This window comes from Oncorhynchus kisutch, linkage group LG26 (genome assembly GCF_002021735.2).
Source record: "Oncorhynchus kisutch isolate 150728-3 linkage group LG26, Okis_V2, whole genome shotgun sequence".
Lineage (NCBI taxonomy): Eukaryota > Metazoa > Chordata > Actinopteri > Salmoniformes > Salmonidae > Oncorhynchus > Oncorhynchus kisutch.
Genome location: NC_034199.2, coordinates 51,841,375 through 51,861,063, shown reverse-complemented (window position 1 = coordinate 51,861,063; position 19,689 = coordinate 51,841,375). Strand labels below are relative to the sequence as shown.

The window sequence follows — 19,689 nt, the reverse complement described above, 5'->3', positions numbered from 1 at the left end:
AAGGATGCTTTGTTGCGAAAAAGGAAGCTATTCTAGATTTAACTTTGGATTGGAGATGTTTGATATGGGTCTGGAAGGAGAGTTTACAGTCTAACCAGACACCCTAAGTATTTGTAGTTGTCCACGTATTCTAAGTCAGAGCCGTCCAGAGTAGTGATGTTGGACAGGCGGGCAGGTGCAGGTAGCAATCGGTTGAAGAGCATGCATTTAGTTTTACTTGTATTTAAGAGCAATTGGAGGCCACAGAAGGAGAGTTGTATGGCATTGAAGCTTGCCTGGAGGGTTGTTAACACAGTGTCCAAAGAAGAGCCAGAAGTATACAGAATGGTGTCATCTGCGTAGAGGTGGATCAGAGACTCACCAGCAGCAAGAGCGACATCATTGATGTATACAGAGAAGAGAGTCTGTCCAAGAATTGAACCCTGTGGCGCCCCCATAGAGACTGCCAGAGGTCCGGACAGCAGACCCTATGCAAGTAACCATTTCAATAGACTGTTCATGATGACACTGGGACAACTGTCGATAGACATAGCTGGTAAATTCGGTCTGGCTGTAAACTCTGATTTCAGAGCACTCTCTTCTGAGTGTGCCAGAGCGCACGCTCAGACGAACACACAGAGCTCACTCTGGCACTCCAGATTGAATTTATGAACACACGTAGTATGAACCAGCCTTTAGTCTTGAAATGTAATGTTGTTTAGTACAAGGCCTCACGTGAATCCTTAAAGAGATAGTTGTGGTTTAAGTTTAAGAGGGTGTGAACGATGCTGAATGGGTGTAGACAAAGAAGTGTTCTCCAGTAGGTACCAAAATATTCAAGGGCCATTTTCTCATAAGTGGGGTTACAGGTTTATCAACATTCAAACCATAATTACTTTCCCAGTGTTCCTCAACTGCAGTGTACTGTATAATATACCATTTTCTAGCTCTGAGTCTCTACTTTTATCCAATGTAAAAAACACATTTACAAATGCTGCTACATAAGACCGAATCGAGCCGGTCGGTCACTTAGTAAGTTTCATTATTAAGACTGAACAGGATGCGCTCTTAGGCCGACAGCTCCATGGGGGTTCTACAAGGCTTCTAATGATAATGACATGGGGGTTCTACAAGGCTTCTAATGATAATGACATGGTGGTTCTACAAGGTTGCTAATGATAATGACATGGTGGTTCTACAAGGCTGCAAATGATAATGGCATAGTGGTTATACAAGGCTGATAATGATAATGGCATGGTGGTTATACAAGGCTGATAATGATAATGACATGGTGGTTATACAAGGTTGCAAATGATAATGACATGGTGGTTCTACAAGGCTGATAATGATAATGACATGGTGGTTCTACAAGGTTGCTAATGATAATGACATGGTGGTTATACAAGGCTGCAAATGATAATGACATGGTGGTTCGACAATGCTTCTAATGATAATGACATGGTGGTTCTACAAGGCTGCTAATGATAATGACATGAGGGTTCTACAAGGCTTCTAATAATAATGACATGGTGGTTATACAAGGCTGCAAATGATAATGACATGGTAGTTCTACACGGCTTCTAATGATAATGGCATGGTGGTTATACAAGGTTGCTAATGATAATGACATGGTGGTTATACAAGGCTGATAATGATAATGACATGGTGGTTATACAAGGCTGCAAATGATAATGACATGGTGGTTCTACAAGGCCGATAATGATAATGACATGGTGGTTCTACAAGGTTGCTAATGATAATGACATGGTGGTTATACAAGGCTGCAAATGATAATGACATGGTGGTTCTACAAGGCTTCTAATGATAATGACATGGTGGTTCTACAAGGCTGCTAATGATAATAACATGGGGTTCTACAAGGCTTCTAATGATAATGACATGGGGGTTCTACAAGGCTTCTAATGATAATGACATGGGGATTATACAATGCTGTCAATGATAATGACATGGAGATTATACAATGCTGTTAATGATAATGGCATAGTGGTTATACAAGGCTGCTAATGATAATGCCATGGGGGTTATACAAGGCAGATAATGATAATGACATGGTGGTTATACAAGGCTGATAATGATAATGACATGGTGGTTATACAATGCTGATAATGCTAATGGCATGGTGGTTATACAAGGCTGATAATGATAATGACATGGTGGTTATACAAGGCTGATAATGATAATGACATGGTGGTTCTACAAGGCTGATAATGATAATGACATGGTGGTTATACAAGGCCGATAATGATAATGACATGGTGGTTATACAAGGCTGATAATGATAATGGCATGGTGGTTATACAAGGCTGATAATGATAATGGCATGGTGGTTATACAAGGCTGCTACTGATAATGACATGGTGGTTATACAAGGCTGCTAATGATAATGGCATGGTGGTTATACAAGGCTGATAATGATAATGACATGGTGGTTATACAAGGCTGCTACTGATAATGACATGGTGGTTATACAAGGCTGCTAATGATAATGACATGGGGGTTATACAAGGCTGATAATGATAATGACATGGTGGTTATACAAGGCTGATAATGATAATGACATGGTGGTTATATAATGCTGCTAATGATAATGACATGGGGGTTATACAAGGCTGATAATGATAATGACATGGTGGTTATACAAGGCTGATAATGATAATGACATGGGGGTTCTGCTGCGCCGCTTTCACCATGCTGTCCGTGATGTGTACGCTGTCTGTGTGGGTGGACCATTTCTGTTTGTCCGTGATGTGTATGCTGTCTGTGTGGGTGGACCATTTCTGTTTGTCCGTGATGTGTATGCTGTCTGTGTGGGTGGACCATTTCTGTTTGTCCGTGATGTGTATGCTGTCTGTGTGGGTGGACCATTTCTGTTTGTCCGTGATGTGTATGCTGTCTGTGTGGGTGGACAATTTCAGTTTGTACGTGATGTGTATGCTGTCTGTGTGGGTGGACCATTTCAGTTTGTCCGTGATGTGTATGCTGTCTGTGTGGGTGGACCATTTCAGTTTGTCCGTGATGTGTATGCTGTCTGTGTGGGTGGACCATTTCTGTTTGTCCGTGATGTGTATGCTGTCTGTGTGGGTGGACCATTTCAGTTTGTCCGTGATGTGACCGCTGTCTGTGTGGGTGGACCATTTCTGTTTGTCCGTGATGTGTATGCTGTCTGTGTGGGTGGACCATTTCAGTTTGTCCGTGATGTGTATGCTGTCTGTGTGGGTGGACCATTTCAGTTTGTACGTGATGTGTATGCTGTCTGTGTGGGTGGACCATTTCAGTTTGTCCGTGATGTGTATGCTGTCTGTGTGGGTGGACCATTTCAGTTTGTCCGTGATGTGTATGCTGTCTGTGTGGGTGGACAATTTCAGTTTGTCCGTGATGTGTATGCTGTCTGTGTGGGTGGACCATTTCAGTTTGTCCGTGATGTGTATGCTGTCTGTGTGGGTGGACCATTTCAGTTTGTCTGTGATGTGTATGCTGTCTGTGTGGGTGGACCATTTCAGTTTGTCTGTGATGTGTATGCTGTCTGTGTGGGTGGACCATTTCAGTTTGTTCGTGATGTGTATGCTGTCTGTGTGGGTGGACCATTTCAGTTTGTTCGTGATGTGTACGCCGAGGAACTTAATACTTTCTTAAACCTTTCCACCTTCTCCATTACTGTCCCGTAGATGTGGATTTAAACGGCTCCCTCTGCTGCTTCCTGAAGTCCTCGATCATCTCCTTTGTTTTGTTGACATTGAGTGAGAGGTTATTTTCCTGACACCCCACTCTGAGGGCCCTCACCTCCTCACCTGTAGGCTGTCTCGTCGTTGTTGGTAATCAAGCCTACTATTGTTGTGTCGTCTGCAAACTTGATGATTGAGTTGCTGCCCTTGGTTAAGTCAATCCTTGGGGCTCATTTCTCTGGTGTGTGTCTGTCTGTGCTGCAGTACAGGATAATCTGACTGCCATAGCTCTCACACACACACACACACACACACACACACACACACACACACACACACTAACCCTTACTGCCTAACCCACTGGATCTCTGGGCTGATTGCCTGCTGTCAGATGCCATGTTAGTCAGATGATCCTGAACTGCAGCATCTGGGGATGGAGCAGTTGGCGTGGGGAAGGGATCAGGTTTCTTTCCACAGAACAGAGAATACACACCCTGGACACACGCGGCTATGCTAATGCTGTACCAATGCTAACCAGTCTGTTAAACACACGGCTACGGTAGGAGAGTGGAGGGATGCTGTACCAATGCTAACCAGTCTGTCAAACACACGGCTACGGTAGGAGAGTGGAAGGATGCTGTACCAATGCTAACCAGTCTGATAAACACACGGCTATGCTAATGCTGTACCAATGCTAACCAGTCGGTTAAACACACGGCTACGGTAGGAGAGTGGAAGGATGCTGTACCAATGCTAACCAGTCTGTTAAACACACGGCTATGCTAAAGCTGTACCAATGCTAACCAGTCTGTTAAACACACGGCTACGGTAGGAGAGTGGAAGGATGCTGTACCAATGCTAACCAGTCTGTTAAACACGCGGCTATGCTAATGCTGTACCAATGCTAACCAGTCTGTTAAACACACGGCTACGGTAGGAGAGTGGAGGGATGCTGTACCAATGCTAACCAGTCTGTCAAACACACGGCTACGGTAGGAGAGTGGAAGGATGCTGTACCAATGCTAACCAGTCTGATAAACACACGGCTATGCTAATGCTGTACCAATGCTAACCAGTCTGTTAAACACACGGCTACGGTAGGAGAGTGGAAGGATGCTGTACCAATGCTAACCAGTCTGTTAAACACACGGCTACAGTAGGAGAATGGAGAAGAGAGATAGTTGGAGAGCAGGGTCCCTGTGTTCAGGTCTGGAGGGAGGGAGGGAAGGAGGGAGAGCAGGGTCTCTGTGTTCAGGTCTGGAGGGAGGGAGGGAAAGCAGGGTCCCTGTGTTCAGGTCTGGAGGGAGGGAGGGAGAGCAGGGTCCCTGTGTTCAGGTCTGGAGGGAGGGAGGGAGAGCAGGGTCTCTGTGTTCAGGTCTGGAGGGAGGGAGGGAGAGCAGGGTCCCTGTGTTCAGGTCTGGAGGGAGGGAGGGAGGGAGAGCAGGGTCTCTGTGTTCAGGTCTGGAGGGAGGGAGGGAAGGAGGGAGGGAGGGGGGAAGAGCAGGGTCCCTGTGTTCAGGTCTGGAGGGAGGGAGGGAGGAGTCTCTGTGTTCAGGCCAGGAGGGAGGGAGGGAGGGAGGGAGAGCAGGGTCCCTGTGTTCAGGTATGGAGGGAGGGAGGGAGGGGTCTCTGTGTTCAGGCCAGGGGGGAGGGAGGGAGGGAGGGAGAGCAGGGTCCCTGTGTTCAGGTCTGGAGGGAGGGAGGGAGGGGTCTCTGTGTTCAGGCCAGGAGGGAGGGAGGGAGGGGGGAAGAGCAGGGTCTCTGTGTTCAGGTCAGGAGGGAAGGAGGGAGGGAGGGGGGGAGAGCAGGGTCTCTGTGTTCAGATCAGGAGGGAAGGAGGGAGGGAGGGGGGGAGAGCAGGGTCTCTGTGTTCAGGTCTGGAGGGAGGGAGGGAGGGAGGGAGGGAGGGAGAGAGGGAGAGAGGGAGGGAGGGAGGGAGGGAGGGAGGGAGGGAGGGAGGGAGGGAGGGAGGGAGGGAGGGAGAGAAAAGGGTCTCTGTGTGTTCAGGTCAGGAGCGAGGGAGGGAGAGCAGTCTCTGTGTTCAGGAAAGTACTGTTTGAATGAATGCTTACGAACCTGCTGCTGCCTACCACCTGTCACGCCCTGACCTTAAAGAGTTTATTTCTCTATTTGTTTAGGTCAGGGTGTGATTTTGGTGGGCATTCTAGTTTTCTATTTCTTTGTTGGCCGGGTATGGTTCACAAACAGAGGCAGCTGTCTATCGTTGTCTCTGATTGGGAATCATACTTAGGCAGCCTGTTTTCCACCCTAGTTTGTGGGATCTTGTCTTTGTATAGTTGCTGTTTAGTGCTACAGAGCTTTACGTTAGTTTATATTTAGTTGTTTTGTCGGTGTTTCATTATTAAATATCATGAACACTTTCCACGCTGGGCTTTGGTCTCACTCGTTCAACGCCAGATGTAACACCACGGTTTAGTCAGACTGCTCTATCAAATATTAAATCATAGACTTAATTATAACATAATAACACACAGAAATACGAGCCTTAAGTCATTAATATGGTCGAATCCGGAAACTATCATTTCGAAAACAAAACGTTTATTCGTTCAGTGAATTACAGAACCGTTCGGTATTTTATCTAACGGGTGGCATCCATCAGTCTAAATATTGCTGTTACATTGCACAACCTTCAATGTTATGTCATAATTACCTAAAATTCTGGCAAATTAGTTCGCAACGAGCCAGGCGCCCAAACTGTTGCATATACCCTGACTCTGCGTGCAATGAACGTGACACAATTTCCCTAGTTTAATATTGCCTGCTAACATTAATTTATTTTAACTAAATATGCAGGTTTTAAAAAATATACTTCTGTGTATTGATTTTAACTTAAGAAAGGCATTGATGTTTATAGTTAGGTACAGTCGTGCAACAATTGTGCTTTTTTTGTTGCAAATGTGCTTTTGTTAAATCATCCCCCGTTTGGCGAAGTTGGCTGTCTTTGTTAGGAAGAAATAGTCATCACACAGTTTGCAACGAGCCAGGCGGCCCAAACTGCTGCATATACCCTGACTCTGCTTGCACAAAACGCAAGAGAAGTTATACAATTTCCCTAGTTAAAATAAATTAATGTTAGCAGGCAAAATTAACTAAATATTCAGGTTTAAAAATATATACTTGTGTATTGATTTTAAGAAAGGTATTGATGTTTATGGTTAGGTACACATTGGTGCAACGACAGTGCTTTTTTTCACGAATGCGCTTGTTAAATCACCCGTTTGTCTAAGTAGGCTGTGATTCAATGATAAATTAACCTTTCTAGGGCAGGCATTCCTCTAGCGGAACCCCTCGACAACATTCCGCTGAAAAGTCTAAATCTTGCGAAATTCAAAAATATTTTTTTGAAATATGTAACTTTCACACATTAACAAGTCCAATTCAGCAAATGAAAGATAAACTTCATGTGTCATCGTCCCATCGTGTCCGATTTAAAAAATGCTTCACAGCAAAAGCACAACATATGATTATGTTAGATCACCGCCACGTCAAAAAAACAGCCATTTTTCCAGCCAAAGATAGGAGTCACAAAAAGCAGAAATATAATATATATAAAATGAATCACTAACCTTTGATGATCTTCATCAGTTGACACTCATAGGACATCATGTTACACAATACATGTATGTTTTGTTCGATAATGTGCATATTTATATCCAACAATCTCAGTTTACATCTGGTGATTTTGCTCATAATAAACATTGATAAAAGATACAATTGTTATTCACAGAATTAAAGATAGACTTCTCCGGTGTCAGATTTTTTTTTACATTTAACGGAAAAAGCATCATCTGCCAGAGAAATATCACTGGAAAAGCACTGGAACGAGAGGTAACTCTGTCGGGAGCGCGCATCATGAGACCAAGGCACTCTGCCAGACCACTGACTCAAACAGGTCTCATGAGCCCCTCTTTTATAGTAGAATCCTCATTCAAGTTTCATAAGACGGTTGACATCTAGTGGAAGCCGTAGGAAGTGCAACTTGACTCCATAGACACGGTGTATTCGGTAGGCCAAGCTTTGAAAAACTACAAACCTCAGATTTCCTACTTCCTGGTTGGATTTTTCTCAGGTTTTCGCCTGCCATATGAGTTCTGTTATACTCACAGACATCATTCAAACAGTTTTAGAATCTTCAGAGTGTTTTATATCCAATAGTAATAATAATATGCATATATTAGCATCTGGGACAGAGGAGGAGGCAGTTCACTCTGGGCACGCTATTCATCCAAAAGTGAAAATGCTGCCCCCTATCCCAGGCTCCACATCAATTATATGCAAGCTAGATAAACTAGTAATATCATCAACCATGTGTAGTTAACTAGTGATTATCATTGATTGTTTTTTATAAGATATGTTTAATGCTAGCTAGCAACTTACCTTGGCTCCTTGCTACACTCACATAACAGGTAGTTTAATGCTAGCTAGCAACTTGCCTTGGCTCCTTGCTACACTCACATAACAGGTAGTTTAATGCTAGCTAGCAACTTGCCTTGGCTCCTTGCTACACTCACATAACAGGTAGTTTAATGCTAGCTAGCAACTTGCCTTGGCTCCTTGCTACACTCACATAACAGGTAGTTTAATGCTAGCTAGCAACTTGCCTTGGCTCCTTGCTACACTCACATAACAGGTAGTTTAATGCTAGCTAGCAACTTGCCTTGGCTCCTTGCTACACTCACATAACAGGTAGTTTAATGCTAGCTAGCAACTTGCCTTGGCTCCTTGCTACACTCACATAACAGGTAGTTTAATGCTAGCTAGCAACTTGCCTTGGCTCCTTGCTACACTCACATAACAGGTAGTTTAATGCTAGCTAGCAACTTGCCTTGGCTCCTTGCTACACTCACATAACAGGTAGTTTAATGCTAGCTAGCAACTTGCCTTGGCTCCTTGCTACACTCACATAACAGGTAGTTTAATGCTAGCTAGCAACTTGCCTTGGCTCCTTGCTACACTCACATAACAGGTAGTTTAATGCTAGCTAGCAACTTGCCTTGGCTCCTTGCTACACTCACATAACAGGTAGTTTAATGCTAGCTAGCAACTTGCCTTGGCTCCTTGCTACACTCACATAACAGGTAGTTTAATGCTAGCTAGCAACTTGCCTTGGCTCCTTGCTACACTCACATAACAGGTAGTTTAATGCTAGCTAGCAACTTGCCTTGGCTCCTTGCTACACTCACATAACAGGTAGTTTAATGCTAGCTAGCAACTTGCCTTGGCTCCTTGCTACACTCACATAACAGGTAGTTTAATGCTAGCTAGCAACTTGCCTTGGCTCCTTGCTACACTCACATAACAGGTAGTTTAATGCTAGCTAGCAACTTGCCTTGGCTCCTTGCTACACTCACATAACAGGTAGTTTAATGCTAGCTAGCAACTTGCCTTGGCTCCTTGCTACACTCACATAACAGGTAGTTTAATGCTAGCTAGCAACTTGCCTTGGCTCCTTGCTACACTCACATAACAGGTAGTTTAATGCTAGCTAGCAACTTGCCTTGGCTCCTTGCTACACTCACATAACAGGTAGTTTAATGCTAGCTAGCAACTTGCCTTGGCTCCTTGCTACACTCACATAACAGGTAGTTTAATGCTAGCTAGCAACTTGCCTTGGCTCCTTGCTACACTCACATAACAGGTAGTTTAATGCTAGCTAGCAACTTGCCTTGGCTCCTTGCTACACTCACATAACAGGTAGTTTAATGCTAGCTAGCAACTTGCCTTGGCTCCTTGCTACACTCACATAACAGGTAGTTTAATGCTAGCTAGCAACTTGCCTTGGCTCCTTGCTACACTCACATAACAGGTAGTTTAATGCTAGCTAGCAACTTGCCTTGGCTCCTTGCTACACTCACATAACAGGTAGTTTAATGCTAGCTAGCACCTTACCTTGGCTCCTTGCTACACTCACATAACAGGTAGTCAGCCTGCCACGCAGTCTCCTCGTGGAGTGCAATGTAATCGGCCATAATCGCCATCCAAAAATGCAGATTACCGATTGTTATGAAAACTTGAAATCAACCCTAATTAATCGCCCATTCCGATTAATCGGTCAACCTCTAGTCTCTAGAGCCTAGTATGGGGATTATAGGATCAGCCTACCATATATTTCTCTCTCTCCCCCTATCTCTGACTTTCTCTCTCCCCCTATATCTTCCTCTTTCTATATATATCTCCCTCTCTCTCTCCCTCTCCCTCTATATCTTCCTCTTTCTATATATATATATATCCCTCTCTCTCCCTGCATTCATAGGAAGGAAGAAGGACCAAGGTGCAGCGTGGTTCATATTATTTATTCGAAACTGAACACTAAATACAAAATAACAAAAGGAATAACCGAAACAGTTCTGACAGGTGATACACAGAAAACAACTACCCACAAAACACAGGTGGGAAAAGGCTACCTAAGTATGGTTCTCAATCAGAGATAACGATAGACAGCTGCCTCTGATTGAGAACCACACCCGGCCAAACACAGAAATTGAAAAACATAGAATGCCCACCCCAACTCACGCCCTGACCAAACCAAAATAGAGACATAAAAATAATCTGGGTGTGACACTCTCCCTCTCTATCTTCCTCTCTCTCTCTCTCTCTCTCTCTCTCTCTCTCTCTCTCTCTCTCTCTCTCTCTCTCTCTCTCTCTCTCTCTCTCTCTCTCTCTCTCTCTCTCTCTCTCTCTCTCTCTCTCTCTCTCTCTCTCTCTCTATATATATATATATATATATATATATATATATATATATATATATATATATATATATATATATACAGTATATCACAAAAGTGAGTACACCCCTCACATTTCTGTAAATACGTTCCGGGGAGGAAAATGGCTAATTGGGCCCAATTTTCACTGTACTCACTTTTGTTGCCAGCGGTTTAGACATTAATGGCTGTGTTGAGTTATTTTGAGGGGACAGCAAATGTACACTGTTATACAAGCTGTACACTCACTACTTTACATTGTAGCAAAGTGTCATTTCTTCAGTGTTGTCACATGAAAAGATATACTCAAATATTTACAAAAAATTTGAGGGGTGTACTCACTTTTGTGATATACTGTATATATATATATATATATACAGTGTTGTAACAATGTACAAATGGTTCAAGTACACAAGGGAAAATAAATAAGCATAAATATGGGTTGTATTTACAATGGTGTTTGTTCTTCACTGGTTGCCCTTTTCTTGTGGCAACAGGTCACAAATCTTGCTGCAGTGATGGCACACTGGAATTTCACCCAGTAGATATGAGAGTTGATCAAAATCGGCTTTGTTTTCAAATTCTTTCTTTTTCCTTTCTCAATAGCAAGGCTATGCTCACTGAGTCTGTACATAGTCAAAGCTTTCCTTAAGTTTGGGTCAGTCACAGTGGTCAGGTGTTTGTGAACCGAGCCCCAGGACCAGCTTGCTTAGGGGACTCTTCTCCAGGTTCATCTCTCTGTAGGTGATGGCTTTGTTATGGAAGGTTTGGGAATCGCTTCCTTTTAGGTGGTTATAGAATTTAACGTATCTTTTCTGGATTTTGATAATTAGTGGGTATCTCTCTCTCTCCCTCTCTCGCTCCCTCTCTCTCTCTGCAGGTGACTCCCTGAGTTCAGAGAACCGCTCCTGTCAGGAACGGCCTCTCTCTGTCCGCGACGCTGGGCGGCCCATGCTCCCGCAGTGCACCATGGGTAGCTCTCCAGAGGTGCTGTCATGGGCGTCATGCCCCAGCCTGCTTGTTGGCAAGCTGAAGGAGGAGCTAAAGAACACTGTGGTGGGGGACAGCGTTAAGAAAACTTCCTCTCCCAACACCCCAGCCCCTCCCCTTCCTCTACCCCCCCAGATCATCACAGATCTAGCGCCTCCCACACACCTCCTGGTTCCCCTGATGACGCTCGCCCCACCCCCATGCCAGGACGAGGAGGCTATGCTGGGCACCAGCCCACCAATCACAGCGCTCAGTGAGGACTCTGGGCGGGAGCAGAGACAGTTTGACAACAGCGTGCTCCAATTTCAGGAGCATGAGGAGGCGGAGTCACCGGCATCATGTGGCCAGGAGGGGTGTGGCAGCGGGGGCGAGGGGGAGGGGACAAGGGAGGGGTTGTGTCCCATACACCAACACCACCCTGGGTCTGGAACCCACAACCACCCTCACCCCCATGATGACATCAAACTGCACTTCCACAGAGCACCGGGAGGAGGGGGGTTCCTGGAGGGCCTGTTCGGCTGTCTCAGACCCGTCTGGAACATCATAGGGAAGACCTACAGCACTGAATACAAGCTGCAGCAACAAGGTACACACTGCCTGCTACTATGTCCGGGTGAACAGGGGTAGGGGTCAAATCCTGTCCCTCAGGGTGAACAGGGGGTAGGGGTCAAATCCTGTCCCTCAGGGTGAACAGGGGTAGGGGTCAAATCCTGTCCCTCAGGGTGAACAGGGGTAGGGGTCAAATCCTGTCCCTCAGGGTGAACAGGGGGTATGGGTCAAATCCTGTCCCTCAGAGTGAACAGGGGTATGGGTCAAATCCTGTCCCTCAGGGTGAACAGGGGGTAGGGGTCAAATCCTGTCACTCAGGGTGAACAGGGGTAGGGATCAAATCCTGTCCCTCAGGGTGAACAGGGGGTAGGGGTCAAATCCTGTCCCTCAGGGTGAACAGGGGGTAGGGGTCAAATCCTGTCCCTCAGGGTGAACAGGGGTAGGGGTCAAATCCTGTCCCGGGTTTAGCCTTGTGGTTGGTCAGCTGGCCATCCGGTTTCCACTAAACCACAACTTGACAGAAGGTAGTCAAAGCGGTTAGTGCGTTGGGCCAGTAACTGTCCTTTCTAGACATGTGGGAGGTCCCGTTAGTTAGTAACATGTCTGTCTGTCTGTCTGTCCTCTCTAGACATGTGGGAGGTCCCATTAGTAACATGTCTGTATGTCTGTCCTCTCTAGACATGTGGGAGGTCCCGTTTGAGGAGATCTCGGAGCTGCAGTGGCTGGGCAGCGGGGCGCAGGGGGCTGTCTTTCTGGGGAAGCTCCATGGCAATGAGGTGGCCATCAAGAAGGTCCGTGAGCAGAAAGAGACAGACATCAAACACCTGAGGAAGCTCAAACACCCCAACATCATCGGCTTCAAGTAGGTCCACTACCCCTTCCACTGACCCACCGTCATCGGCTTCAAGTAGGTTCACTACCCCTACCACTGACCCAACATCATTTACTTCAAGTAGGTTCACTACCCCTACCACTGACCGACATCATCAGCTTAAAGTATATTCACTACCCCTACCACTGACCCGACATCATCAGCTTCAAGTAGGTTCACTCCCCCTACCATTGACCGAACATGATCGGCTTCAAGTAGGTTCACTACCCCTAACACTGACACTGACCCAACATCATCAGCTTCAAGTAGGTTCACTACTTTTACACTGACACTGACCCAACATCATCAGCTTCAAGTAGATTCACTATCCCTAACACTGACACTGACCCAACATCATCAGCTTCAAGTAGGTTCACTACTTTTACACTGACACTGACCCAACATCATCAGCTTCAAGTAGATTCACTACCCCTACCACTGACCCGACATCATCAGCTTCAAGTAGATTCACTACCCCTACCACTGACCCGACATCATCAGCTTCAAGTAGGTTCACTACCCCTACCAATGACCCACCATCATCGGCTTCAAGTAGGTTCACTACACCTACCACTGACCCGACATCATCAGCTTCAAGTAGGTTCACTACCACTACCACTGACCCAACATCATCGGCTTCAAGTAGGTTCACTACCCCTATAACTAATCCAACATAATCGGCTTCAAGTAGGTTCACTACCCCTACCACTGACACTGACCCAACATCATCGGCTTCAAGTAGGTTCACCAACCCTACCACTGACCCAACATCATCGGCTTCAAGTAGGTGCACTACCCCTACCACTGACCCAACGTCATCGGCTTCAAGTAGGTGCACTACCCCTACCACTGACCCAACATCATCGGCTTCAAGTAGGTGCACTACCCCTACCACTGACCCAACATCATCGGCTTCAAGTAGGTGCACTACCCCTACCACTGACCCAACATCATCAGCTTCAAGTAGATTCACTACCCCTACCACTGACCCAACATCATCAGCTTCAAGTAGATTCACTACCCCTACCACTGACACTGACCCAGCATCATCGGCTTCAAGTAGGTCCACTACCCCTACCACTGATCCAACATCATCGGCTTCAAGTAGGTGCACTACCCCTACGACTGACCCAACATCATCGGTTTCAAATAGGTTCACTACCCCAACCACTGACACTGACCCAACATCATCGCCTTCAAGTAGGTCTACTACCCCTAACACTGACCCAACATCATCGGCTTCAAATAGGTTCACTACCCCAACCACTGACACTGACCCAACATCATCGCCTTCAAGTATGTCCACTACCACTACCACTGACCCAACATCATCGGCTTGAAGTAGGTTCACTACCCCTACCACTGACCCAACATCATCAGCTTCAAGTAGGTTCACTACCCCTACCACTGACCCAACATCATCAGCTTCAAGTAGGTTCACTACCCCTACCACTGACCCAACATCATCGGCTTCAAGTAGGTTCACTAACCCTAACACTGACACTGACCCAACATCATCGGCTTCAAGTAGATTCAGTACCCCTACCACTGACCCAACATCCTCGGCTTCAGGTATCTCCACTACCCCTAACATTGACCATACATCATGGGCTTCAAGTAGGTTCACTACCCCTACCACTGACCCAACATCATCAGCTTCAAGTAGGTTCACTACCCCTACCACTGACTCAACATCATCAGCTTCAAGTAGGTTCACTACCCCTACCACTGACCCAACATCATCAGCTTCAAGTGGGTTCACTCCCCCTACCACTAACCCAACATCATCAGCTTCAAGTAGGTTCACTTCCCCTACCACTGACCCAACATCATCAGCTTCAAGTGGGTTCACTACCCCTACCACTGATCCAACATCATCGGCTTCAAGTAGGTCCACTACCCCTAACCCCTCACTCTAGATTGCTGTTATAACCCCTCACACTAGACTACTGATATAACCCCTCACACTAGACTACTGTTATAACCCCTCACACTAGACTACTGTTATAACCCCTCCCACTAGACTACTGTTATAACCCCTCACACTAGACTACTGTTATAACCCCTCACACTAGACTACTGTTATAACCCCTCACACTAGACTACTGATATAACCCCTCACACTAGACTACTGTTATAACCCCTCACACTAGACACCTGTTATAACCCCTCATACTAGACTACTGTTATAACCCCTCACACTAGACTACTGTTATAACCCCTCACACTAGACACCTGTTATAACCCCTCACACTAGACACCTGTTATAACCCCTCACACTAGACTACTGTTATAACCCCTCACACTAGACTACTGTTATAACCCCTCACACTAGACTACTGACATAACCCCTCACACTAGACTACTGTTATAACCCCTCACACTAGACACCTGTTATAACCCCTCACACTAGACTACTGTTATAACCCCTCACACTAGACTACTGTTATAACCCCTCACACTCGACTACTGTTATAACCCCTCACACTAGACTACTGTTATAACCCCTCACACTAGACTACTGTTATAACCCCTCACACTAGACTACTGTTATAACCCCTCACACTAGACTACTGTTATAACCCCTCACACTAGACTACTGTTATAACCCCTCACACTAGACTACTGACATAACCCCTCACACTAGACTACTGTTATAACCCCTCCCACTGAAAAATCCCTGAGCACATCAGGCGGAACTATTGTTTGAGGAGTTGCTACACGAGTTTTTGCTGTTGTCTGATTTCAAGTTGTACCCTATAACCATGGAGAATATAATTTAAACATGCTTTTCAGTCTAGTGCTAGGCTTAATCTGTGCCTAGGAAATCCACCCTGAATGTCTCTCTCTCAGTGTCGTCCTTCTGTAGTGCACCCCAACTCCGTGCTAAAGTACCGTTATGGTGTACTGTGTCACATCTTTTGACTTTGTAACTCATCCTCTCTCCTCTTCTCCTCCCTCTCCTCCCTATCCTCCCTCTCCTCTTCTCCTCCCTCTCCTCCCTCTCTTGTCTCTCTCCTCTCCAGGGGTGTGTGCACCCAGGCTCCGTGCTACTGTATCTTAATGGAGTATTGTTCCCAGGGCCAACTCTATGAGGTTCTGAGGGCCGGACGGAAGGTGACCCCCAGACTGCTGGTGGACTGGGCCTCAGGGATCGCCTCTGGGATGAACTACCTGCATCTCCACAAGATCATACACAGAGACCTCAAGTCACCCAAGTGAGTGTCTCTACCCCAACCCTCCCCCAACCCTTTCCCAACCCTCCCCTAACCCTCCCCCAACCATCCCCTTACCCCAAACCTCCCCTAACTCTCCCCCAACCCGCCCCTAACCCTCCCCTAACCCTAACCTATCCTCCCTGTCCGACTCATTAGTGTTATCCATTCCTATGAACAGGTTTGGTAATATTAATATTCTTATCTTAATTAATGATGTTACATATAGAGGGAGTTTCTGTCAGATTGTAAATGACTGAAAGAGAAAGCAGATCTTCTTACAGACAGAGAGGTTCATCCCACATTTTATACCGACTACAATGATGTGTCCTAAAATGTTCAATGGTAGATTGCAAGACATTCAACTCCACCTTTAATCGAGTCAGATAGCTTATTCATCACAAAACCATTTGACTTTGCTAATTAGTTTAATGGTTAATTCATTGGCAAAGTGGGCAAACTTAGATAGCAAATGCCAACAATGAACAGTGAGCCATCGTATTCATGCATAAAGTAACATATCATGACATACAAGCAAGTTTAAATGTTGTAAAGTTGGTGTGAGAGAGGTGGACAAATGATTGTTATCGATCAATAATGACAAACCTGGCATTAAACAAAGCATGTGTGTCCATGTATGCTCATGATTCAACCATATACGCACCAGAAATCACAGCAAATTAAGTCACTGAAAACCTTAACAAAGAGTTGCAATCTGTTTTTGAATGGGTGGACATCTCTAACACGGAACATCTCTAAAACTAAGAGCATTTGTATTTGGTACAAATCATTCCCAAAGTTCTAGACCTCAACTGAATCTGGTAATGAATGGTGTGGCTGTTGAACAAGTTGAGGAGACTAAATTACTTGGCGTTACCTTAGATTGTAAACTGTCATGGTAAAAACATATAGATGGGGAGAGGTCTGGCTGTAATAAAGAGATGGGTAGAGGTCTGGCTGTAATAAAGAGATGGGTAGAGGTCTGTAATAAAGAGATGGGAGAGGTCTGTCTGTAATAAAGAGATGGGGAGAGGTCTGTCTGTAATATAGAGATGGGGAGAGGTCTGGCTGTAATAAAGAGATGGGGAGAGGTCTGTCTGTAATAAAGAGATGGGGAGAGGTCTGTCTGTAATAAAGAGATGGGGAGAGGTCTGTCTGTAATAAAGAGATGGGGAGAGGTCTGTGTAATAAAGAGATGGGGAGAGGTCTGGCTGTAATAAAGAGATGGGGAGAGGTCTGTCTGTAATAAAGAGATGGGGAGAGGTCTAGCTGTAATAAAGAGATGGGGAGAGGTCTGGCTGTAATAAAGAGATGGGGAGAGGTCTGGCTGTAATAAAGAGATGGGGAGAGGTCTGTCTGTAATAGAGAGATGGGGAGAGGTCTGGCTGTAATAAAGAGATGGGGAGAGGTCTGGCTGTAATAAAGAGATGGGGAGAGGTCTGGCTGTAATATAGAGATGGGGAGAGGTCTGGCTGTAATAAAGAGATGGGGAGAGGTCTGTCTAATAAAGAGATGGGTAGAGGTCTGGCTGTAATAAAGAGATGGGGAGAGGTCTAGCTGTAATAAAGAGATGGGGAGAGGTCTAGCTGTAATAAAGAGATGGGGAGAGGTCTGTCTGTAATAAAGAGATGGGGAGAGGTCTGGCTGTAATAAAGAGATGGGGAGAGGTCTGTCTGTAATAAAGAGATGCTCTGCTTTTTTGACACCACACTTCACAAAGCAAGTCCTGCAGGCTCTAGTTTTATCTTGATTATTGTCCAGTCATGTGGTCCAGTTCTGCAAGGAAAGACCTAGTTAAACTGCAGATGGCCCAGAACAGAACATCTTGCTCTTCATTGTAATCAAAGGGCTGATATTAACACTATGCACGCCAGTCTCTCTTGGCTAAGAGTTGAGGAGAGACTGACTGCGTCACTTCTTGTTTTTATAAGAAACATTCATGTGTTGAAAATCCCAAAGTGCATAGTCAACTTACATACAGCTCTGACACACACACTTATCCCTTGAAAATGAAAGAGAGCCGCACACTCTAGGAGCTCAGATGCAATAATTTAATTTACACACACTTATCCCACCAGACATGCCACCAGGGGTCTTTTCATAGTCCACAAATCCAGAACAAATTCCAGAAAGTGTACAGTATTATATAGAGCCCTTATTGCATGGAACTCTCATCTCATATTGCTCAAATAAACAGTAAACCTGGTTTCAGAAAACAGATAAAGCAACACCTCTCAACACAACGCTTCTCCCTCATGTGACACCACTTGTGTATCTGATAGATGCACCCACACACGCACACTACAAGTGTAGTATTTTGTCTGTAATGTCTTTTTTGTTATGTCTCAGACCCCAGTTAGACTAGCTGTCTCCATGGTATCAGACTCCAGTTAGACTAGCTGTCTCCATGGTATCAGACCCCAGTTAGACTAGCTGTCTCCATGGTATCAGACTCCAGTTAGACTAGCTGTCTCCATGGTATCAGACTCCAGTTAGACTAGCTGTCTCCATGGTATCAGACCCCAGTTAGACTAGCTGTCTCCATGGTATCAGACCCCAGTTAGACTAGCTGTCTCCATGGTATCAGACTCCAGTTAGACTAGCTGTCTCCATGGTATCAGACCCCAGTTAGACTAGCTGTCTCCATGGTATCAGACTCCAGTTAGACTAGCTGTCTCCATGGTATCAGACCCCAGTTAGACTAGCTGTCTCCATGGTATCAGACTCCAGTTAGACTAGCTGTCTCCATGGTATCAGACCCCAGTTAGACTAGCTGTCTCCATGGTATCAGACTCCAGTTAGACTAGCTGTCTCCATGGTATCAGACTCCAGTTAGACTAGCTGTCTCCATGGTATCAGACCCCAGTTAGACTAGCTGTCTCCATGGTATCAGAATCCAGTTAGACTAGCTGTCTCCATGGTATCAGACCCCAGTTAGACTAGCTGTCTCCATGGTATCAGACTCCAGTTAGACTAGCTGTCTCCATGGTATCAGACTCCAGTTAGACTAGCTGTCTCCATGGTATCAGACTCCAGTTAGACTAGCTGTCTCCATGGTATCAGACCCCAGTTAGACTAGCTGTCTCCATGGTATCAGACCCCAGTTAGACTAGCTGTCTCCATGGTATCAGACTCCAGTTAGACTAGCTGTCTCCATGGTATCAGACCCCAGTTAGACTAGCTGTCTCCATGGTATCAGACCCCAGTTAGACTAGCTGTCTCCATGGTATCAGACTCCAGTTAGACTAGCTGTCTCCATGGTATCAGACTCCAGTTAGACTAGCTGTCTCCATGGTATCAGACTCCAGTTAGACTAGCTGTCTCCATGGTATCAGACCCCAGTTAGACTAGCTGTCTCCATGGTATCAGACCCCAGTTAGACTAGCTGTCTCCATGGTATCAGACTCCAGTTAGACTAGCTGTCTCCATGGTATCAGACCCCAGTTAGACTAGCTGTTTCCATGGTATCAGACTCCAGTTAGACTAGCTGTCTCCATGGTATCAGACCCCAGTTAGACTAGCTGTCTCCATGGTATCAGACTCCAGTTAGACTAGCTGTCTCCATGGTATCAGACCCCAGTTAGACTAGCTGTCTCCATGGTATCAGACTCCAGTTAGACTAGCTGTCTCCATGGTATCAGACTCCAGTTAGACTAGCTGTCTCCATGGTATCA

At 45.6% G+C, this 19,689-nt stretch overlaps 1 protein-coding gene across 1 annotated transcript in view; it reads left to right on the top strand.

Annotated features, from left to right (window-relative positions):
- The window catches only part of map3k13 (mitogen-activated protein kinase kinase kinase 13), a 140,773-nt gene that overhangs the window by 81,941 nt on the left and 39,143 nt on the right, over positions 1-19,689 (top strand). The window contains exons 2-4 of the mRNA XM_031805623.1: positions 11,271-11,966; positions 12,608-12,791; positions 15,827-16,018. Of these exons, the coding sequence (XP_031661483.1) occupies positions 11,342-11,966; positions 12,608-12,791; positions 15,827-16,018 (1,001 nt within the window). The 5' untranslated portion in view covers positions 11,271-11,341. The remainder of the gene's footprint in view (positions 1-11,270; positions 11,967-12,607; positions 12,792-15,826; positions 16,019-19,689) is intronic.